Source organism: Clupea harengus, chromosome 11 (assembly GCF_900700415.2).
Source record: "Clupea harengus chromosome 11, Ch_v2.0.2, whole genome shotgun sequence".
NCBI lineage: Eukaryota > Metazoa > Chordata > Actinopteri > Clupeiformes > Clupeidae > Clupea > Clupea harengus.
In genome coordinates this window covers 12,371,905-12,380,120 of record NC_045162.1, presented here as the reverse complement: position 1 = coordinate 12,380,120, position 8,216 = coordinate 12,371,905, and the positions used below count along the sequence as shown (strand labels likewise).

The 8,216-nt window shown below is 43.6% G+C and overlaps 1 protein-coding gene across 1 annotated transcript; it reads right to left on the bottom strand.

The window, feature by feature from the left end:
• Nucleotides 1–2,821: 2,821 nt before the first annotated feature.
• LOC105897796 (uncharacterized protein C1orf232) lies at nt 2,822–7,893 on the bottom strand. Its single transcript, XM_042709198.1, has 4 exons — nt 7,547–7,893; nt 4,543–4,617; nt 3,711–3,853; nt 2,822–3,206 (listed from the first exon to the last, which is right to left on the bottom strand). The coding sequence occupies exons 1-4, from the start codon at nt 7,640–7,642 to the stop codon at nt 2,822–2,824; spliced, it is 699 nt and encodes a 232-aa protein (XP_042565132.1). The 5' UTR covers nt 7,643–7,893.
• Nucleotides 7,894–8,216: the final 323 nt, after the last annotated feature.

Sequence of the window (8,216 nt, the reverse complement as noted above, 5' to 3'; positions counted from 1 at the left end):
TCTCCAATCTGTGTTGAGGCTAACTCACTAATCTGCCTGTGGACACAGATTCAGGGCAAAGTTGTTAGTTAACGTCAGCCGTTTCCCCTGCTCTGCTGTTTTCGCCGCGAGCGGTTCGCTGCCGCGCTCTTCGCCCCGCAGAGCGGAGAGAGCGCACATATATCCCGTCATTGTACTGACGCACTTCTTCTTCACGCTCTACAAAGCTGATTTAGTCAGAGCAGACCAGAGTGCAGCAAAAGCATGCTAATATGGTTGTGGCACAGCTGAAAGAGGCCTACATGGCTCTGTGCAAAAGTTAACATCACAACAAAGCATTTGCCCAGAGCACAGGGCCTAAGAGTTTCAAAATGTTTCACGTTAATATTAATGGAGGGGAAAATAGGCCAAGGGCCTGATGATGGGGACGTGAACAGAGGAATCCTATGACAGGAGTCTCCTGCAGGCAGAGCTACGCCCTGGGTGTGAAGAGCTCTACACAACTGTGCCGTTTTGATGCAGACCAGTGTTGACGGCAACGGAGCATCTTGCATCTGCTTGCCGTCAATCATGATGACTGATCCGCACAGACGTCCATGATAGCAGATTAGCTCCGAAAGGGATGCGGTACTCTTTCTCTGAATAAGCTTGGATAAACTAGGAAAACTAAATGTGAGAAGAGTTTAGTTAAAATAATTGCAGTGTTTAAAATCTGGATGATTTCCAGCAAACATCTCATGAAGAATCAAAAAGTCCTTTTTTCCGTTATGTGTCATAGAGTGGGCTTAAAAAGAACAGGGCAGTTATCAATACGTTTCACAGAGAGAAAGAAAAGTGGAAGGGGGACTTAATGAGAGCGACTGATAGGTAATTTGATTCAGGAAATGAAACCATATTCACTGGTGGCGGACGACTTGATTTGATCTATTTTTATCCTGTCTAAAAGCAGCAGTTGGCCATTACAGAGGAAGTGACAGAGGTGGGGAGCATGGACGGGAAAAGGAAGAAAAGCCCTGAAAATGAAGGAGTCGAGTCATAATGCTGAGTCATGAGGGAGAGGAAGGCAAAGCAGACGCCTGAAGAAATACACAAAAATGGCACAACACTGAAAAATACACCCATCTCGGATTGTTTAAATATTTGTCTAAAATGGGTTCGATTTAATTTCATACATGTTACCTTTTAGGTAATGAATCCCAATACATGCCCTGAGACAAACAGCTGAAGGAATAGCAACATGATTGGAGCACACCTATTTCAAACTGATGACCGCAGGAACCATGTTCTTAAGTAATCCTTGACTGCCCCCTACTGTATGTGTTTGTGTCTGCAGTTTCCCACTAAACTCCCTTCTCCCTGCAGTTTCCTTTTGATCATCACCATGACAATTCTCTTTCTATTAAATAAAAATAATTTTACTATTTTTAAAAAAGATCTATTTAAAAAATCTATGTATTGTTTTATTATTTATACTATTAATAAATAAGGACATGTGAAAATGATTTGGGTAAGCACATGACGTGTGAGCATTTTTGTCTTTTGATTTCAGTCAACTTTATTGAATCATGAAATCAGCATATCAGGACACACAACCCAACATCAGATTCACAGTGAAAACAAAGTGCTCCTCATTCCTTCAAAGAGAAAAATAAAATCCTTTAGAACATATACATAAGTAATGCTTTCAATCTTAGCAGTCACAACAGCACAAACACAGGCAGGCTGAATATCCCAACAGGAGAAAACAAACGCAGAGTCTCGTTCCAAAAGCAAGGCAGATAATACCTCACAAACAAAACTTGGTAATTTGCCAGAGAAGTCAACAAGTCCTACGTTGTGACCTTATCTGTGAGTTCAGAATAATTTATATAAAGCTCTGTAGTATGAAATTGCACAGCACTTAGAATGCTGTAGTTTTGGTTGAGGTTGTTGGACGATGATGAAATAAAAGTTGATTGTACTTTTCAAAACTTACGATGAAGCTGCTTTTTCAACATTATTTACATAGCTGATTGCACAGCACTGTGTTGTAAAATGTTGAATAGCACTCTGTCATAGCACTGTGCTTCTGTTGAAGCTATGCCCAGACATTATCTGAGACTTTGAGACCCCAGTTTATCACTTTTAAAGCTTTTAAATTATTCTGTGCAGTGGTCAAGCTTAAAGTGTTGCATAGTACAGCAATAGGAAATAAACGAATTATGCAGCCGTCTTTAAATATTTATGAACACAGTGGGCATTCACTCTATTCATAGACATTCATACAACTCAATTTAACATCATTGTGTGTTTCAAAACCTGCTAAATTGGAATTGAACCCTTTTATTGGTTTTATTGGAGTTTGAGTGTGCAGTGATGTCTGTCTTCTTAAAACACATTAACACTGTATTTCTGTAACTCACACCACAGCAATCTCCACTGACTGGCCTAGCCTAGTTTACTCCAGCATGGACCACACGTTATTGATTCAGGCTTGTCCATCACTACAATTTTGAAACCACTTGTGTGTCTTCTGACCAACAAGGACATGAATTTGAAGTGTTATTCCCTGAAGTACGGAGGTTTTTCCACGCATGAAACACTTCAAAAACATGGTCTATGATGGTCACAAAGTCTCCTGTTTTGTCGGGATATTTTAATAAACCCTGGGAAACCCAAGATCTTGCCTATCACATTACCTTGAAAGATTCACACCAAAATCAGCAGACACTGTGACCCTTGTGGAATGATTGTGGACCCCCCAGGTGTTCTATGCTTCACTGGTATTCACCCCTCCAAACCTTCCCCTTGCTCCCCCCCCCACCACCACCACCTCCCTGCCTACCCTGCATACTGTGCTTGGCTAGTCATTCTTGGCCATGCTTTTGGTCTTCAGCTCAGCCAGTTTGCTGGTGACAAAGTTCCATTTTAGTGATGTGTCCCCGTTGCCCCCACCCAGAGATGTGTATTTGGCGAAGCTGTTGCCACTCCCCCCACCTCCCTCCTCCTCCCTTGTGGCCTCTGCTTCACCCCCTCCTTCTTCCTGGTTCTCCACCTCTGGGCTCCTCCCCTGGTTGTCAATCCCCGCCTCCACGTCACCTCCTTCTGCCCCGTCCTCTGCTGCCATGGCTGCAGCTGCTGCTGCCGCCTGGGCCTGCTTGGCCTGCTGGAACTTTGTGGAGAAGTTGTCCCAGAACCCCGTCATGCGCTTGTTGGGTCGGGGCTCCTCTGGCCTCATGGCTAATGGGCTGCAAGGGGAACCAGATAGATCCGGCTCAAGTTAGTGCAGGAAACGCTTCACTTACATGTTCACTTACATGACCATTAACATTTACAATCTAGTCACTTACATCTCGTCAAATAGTCATTGACGTCTAGACATTTACATCGAGTTATTTACATCTAGTCATTTACATCTAGTCAATTAGAAGACACTTTCATCACACGTGAGGTACAATGCAAGCAAATAGCTGATCAAGACAAACTCATCAAAAGCAAAGTACCATGAAAAGACATAGATAAATGATATTAGATATATGATATTAGATATATAGATATTAGAATACATTCATCTCATTTACATTTTTCCTTAAGAGTCCTTTACAATAGCTCATATCAATCAGAATGTTAACCACAAATGCTTGACTATGAGTGGTGTGGTGATAACGATAAGGATGGTGATGACTGTTATGGGGCTGGTGGTAATGATAGTGTTGATGATGATGATGATGATGATGATGACGTATACTCACTGGTCAGGTACGGGCTCCGGTTCTGGCTCGGCCTGGCTCTCTGGCTCTGACTCCAGCAGCTGGTGCTCGTCCTCCTTGTTGAAGAGAGCGGAGACATTCCTCCAGCCCCTCACGCTCGCTCCCTGCATCTGATAAAAACACAGCTGACATGTTTCTCAGCCTTCACCTTGTTAAAACGCCTCTTCCCCATCAGTCACCCTCCCGCAGAGCACCGTCTCAGTGCTGAGTGGTTTTCATTTGGAGCTTTGAGTGGAGCTAAAGGCAGCGCAGTCAGGCAGCTACTTGAAGCCTTCAAATCGCCCTAACACCTCATTTTCGGAACTGAGAAAACTCTGAGTTTCCTGTGTAAGACTTCTCTAACACACACACACACACACACAGAGAAAGGGAACACAAACTTTCACACACATAAACAGAGCTGCTCTTTCAGTGAACATCAGTACATTAGTGAATCTCTTCCTCCCATGGCTGTGCTACAAGTCAGTCCAGATTCTCTGAAGACCAGCCTAACCCTAGAACCAATATACCTGTACTGAGGTCTGCCGCTGAGTTCATTCGCTACACTGCGGGTGTTATGGTTACAGCCAACCTGTAGGTATGGCAGTCTTGGCTCACTTGGTCAGCACAGGAAAAACACACAGATGACATCATATCCATTAAAAATGGCATTTTTGGCAGGGAATCTCTTCACCACACACCACCCCACCCCTAACCCCCACACATTTGTAAAGCGCCTCACACCCTAATGGTGCTTTGGTCCTCGTTTTTGTTCTCGTACAACTAGGACCACCCCTGGCACACGGAGTTGGACTCTTCTCAGGCTGGTACTCACTTTTTTGGCCAACTGTGAGACGGCATTGGGCCCCTCATCCGGCTGCACTGTAGTCATGTCAACCTCTGGCTCGACCTGGATGCAAATTACACAGAGACAAAGCATCGTCACTGCCCCTTAATTTGACACATACAGCATATTGTACAGCAGAGTGACTATACTAAGATTAAGTCATGTGGATCTGGCCTTTCACATGCCAAGAGAGCATCCTTTCTCTTAGTAGATAAAGATGGTCTGGCATCCTGTCGGGATCATTAAATCTGGTCAGGACTGGGTCACAAGCCAATCAGTGTATAGCAAGCACATCTGACTGATGAGGTCTCCACTGCTCACTAATTTGGACCTGGGCCGTGATTGGGCCCAGATGTCTTCCACAGCCAGCCGTGTCTGTGAGAACAGTCAGAACTGGACTGGTGAAGTGATTGACGTAAGCCTTACAGGTAATATTCAAAGGAAGTGATTGACGTAAGCCTTACAGGTAATATGCAAAGGAAGTGATTGACGTAAGCCTTACAGGTAATATGCAAAGGAAGTGATTGACGTAAGTCTTACAGGTAATATGCAAAGGAAGTGATTGACGTAAGCCTTACAGGTAATATGCAGAGATGTACACAACCTAGTGGTCAAGTTGGGAAAACATGATGACAGCACAACACAAAAAAACAGCAGTAGAAATAAACAATTTAGAGAAAAACTGTGTCAGAAATGTTGCACTGAAAAGCTTCAAAGGCATATGTACAAAGATAACCCATTTTAAAGACAGCGGAGGCATAATAAAGTCATGGATCTTCTGAATATGTTGCTCCTTGGCTTGGTGTGTGTGTGTCAACTGGAATGACTGCAGAAACCATGTCATCCTCACTACAGTTTGAAATAACATGATAACTCCGCATCCATCACACCTGTATGTACCATAACGTATCTGCATCTAGAATGTTGGGCAACAAGAACCACGCTTGGCCTTAGATTTATAAAATTTAATTAATTACAATTAGATTCATTTAGCCAGGGAAACGGAGATGTGCAGTAACAGTCTATTATGTCTTGTCTCTAATATTGACTCATGGGACAATATTTGATTCAATACTTTAATACTCTACATTAAGCCAGCCAAAAACACTGATCTCATCATGGTTCAACTTTAGTTGTAGAGCTTTGTCCACGTTTATGCTTCTGACTTTCAAATGCAAAGTTTTAGATTCAACCGTGCTGTGCTGTGCATTGCATTGCCCACATTGTCACTGACCTAATGACTTGGAAGCAGAAAACGTATATATGCAGATATACAATGAAGAATCCCCCCCCCTCCAATCCAAAACATTATTGATGTCAGAAGATGACATTCTGCCCTTGTGAGATGTCCACTGACACTGATATCTGTCCACAGCTCGTGTGGAATTAACGGGAGCTGTGGACATCCTGAGGAAGAAATGCAAACCAGTCAGCCGTGTAAATGGCCTATCCATCTTGTCACTGTCATTCACTGGAATGTCATATAAGCCCAGCCAGCCTCTTTATTGTGGTTCAGATTACTGTACACCAGTGAAAAGTAGGTCACTCAGACCTGGTCGGTTCACCAGGGTCCCATGCATGTTTTGTTACCTGGGTAAAAAAAGAAATCTAACTATACACCATGACAAAGGCCACATTTAAAAAGCTGGTTTATATGAGTAATGTTTTACAAGTTTTACAAGTTTTTACAAAAGAATACCTTTGTCTTGATTCTATATTCAAACAGACCAGTTACAACTACTGTATACCCTTTCTGTGAAATCAATTTTACAGTCCTAAGCCATGGGAATCTATTTTAGTCTTCTAACCAGTCTTAGTCGTATCATGCTTTGAAATCCATGTCAAGCATCAACTGTGTTGATGGCACATGAGAAAAGAGGTCTCCAAAACACTGATCTGAAAAGATCCAGATCATAAACAGAACTCTGGGTGGTAGCTAGGGTGACCAGATGCAAACAGACCAAATGTGGGACGAGTAGTAAGTATGTGTGGGACAATGTGTGACAATGTGTGTCTGTCATAAAATATACAGGCTACAGCTTTGGCTATATGAAAGACATGATGAGCCATGATGTTGCCAGGTAGATTTGTGTGTGTACATTTGGTTTCCAGTTCCACGTCTGCACAGTTTGATTGACGGCCATCAAAGCCTCTTAATTACCGCTTTCACTCTTTTCTTAGCCATTGGATGAAAGCCAGACTTTTTAGGCTGTTGCATTTGTATGAACCAGGTTGCTGCTTTTGACGTAGCACTACTATATACATCAGAAACTATGCGTCTCATGTGCCGTGCGGGTAAAATAACGCATCATGTATTCTTATTTCTGACAATGAAAAACCAAATGACCAGTGAAAACGCAGGACAGTATCTCAATATGAAGGATTCGGGACAAAATGCAGTGCAGGACAAGGCAAAGCGGGACACCTGCCACCCTAGTGGGTGCTGTCCTCATATATAGAGCCAGTGAGTACATCTGCAGAGGGTCAGTGGCTCAACCCTGCGGGCCCTGCTGTGTGAAGGAGTGTGCCGACTCAAAGGAACCACAGGACAACCTTTCTACTCAACAGATGAAATAGCTACTGGGGCTTTATTACCTGGGTTAAGCTGTAAATATTGTGACTTTGGTTTTGCAATGAAAGAACAACCACTAGGATGGTAACCCTGCCAGTCAGTGGCTTAGAGGCCTAGCCATGGTCATGTTCCCAGTTCAATATGTCCTGCCATGACAAGACAATGAAACCTCTGTAGAATGATATACACAGCAGAACATCATATGAGTGATGTATCCATGGCAATGAGCAATCAATTACGTCTCTCATTTCACAAAGTACACACTGGTGATTCCAGTCAAAGAAAATATTGTAGTACTTGGCCTTCTGTCTATTTTTTTTGTTAGTTTTCAACCTGTTGAATTATGAATACCCCTATATGCAAGGTATACATTATTGCCAGGTACATCAGAGCAAACAGGCATTTTTTTTCTGTAATCTAAAGTCTTGATCTCACCTCTTCAGCCACGTCCTCCTCCATGTCGGGATTCAGGGTCTTCATCACCTTGCTCTTATACGTCTTCCACAGGGGATTCATTGCTGGATCTCTTCGTATGGCTTCTTCCACTGATGAGAATGTTTACCACAGAGCAATTCCTCTCAGCCTTCAGGAGCCACCATCAAATGAGTACAGTCCCCAGTCGCCACAGGCTGCTACCGATCTTCTCCAGTCCGGGCCAGTTTCACCACCAGGGCCCCTCTTCCATGAGTGTCTACCCTCCAGGTGATGAAGAAAAAAAAGCTGAGTCACTTTACAGCAGTGGAGTGAGGTGCTGGGTCATGTTTTGTGTGATTATGGCCCAATTATGAGCACTGGTGAGGAGAGCTGGTGGTGTCAACGCAGGATGTCTGAGAAGGGAAGACGACCGAAATGTTCCACTGCCTCACACACATGCACACACACGCGCGCACACACACACACATGCATGCATGCACTCAAACATGCATGCACACGGACACACACACACGCACTGCCTAGCTTAAGGCTTCCAGCATCGGTTACCTGGAAACAGGTATGAATTACTTCATGAATATTTCACCCGGTGGAGAGGCAAGCTTCCATTGTTGGCACAGCCGTCAGGACTAGGCCCTGTCACCTGAGCCCAAACAGC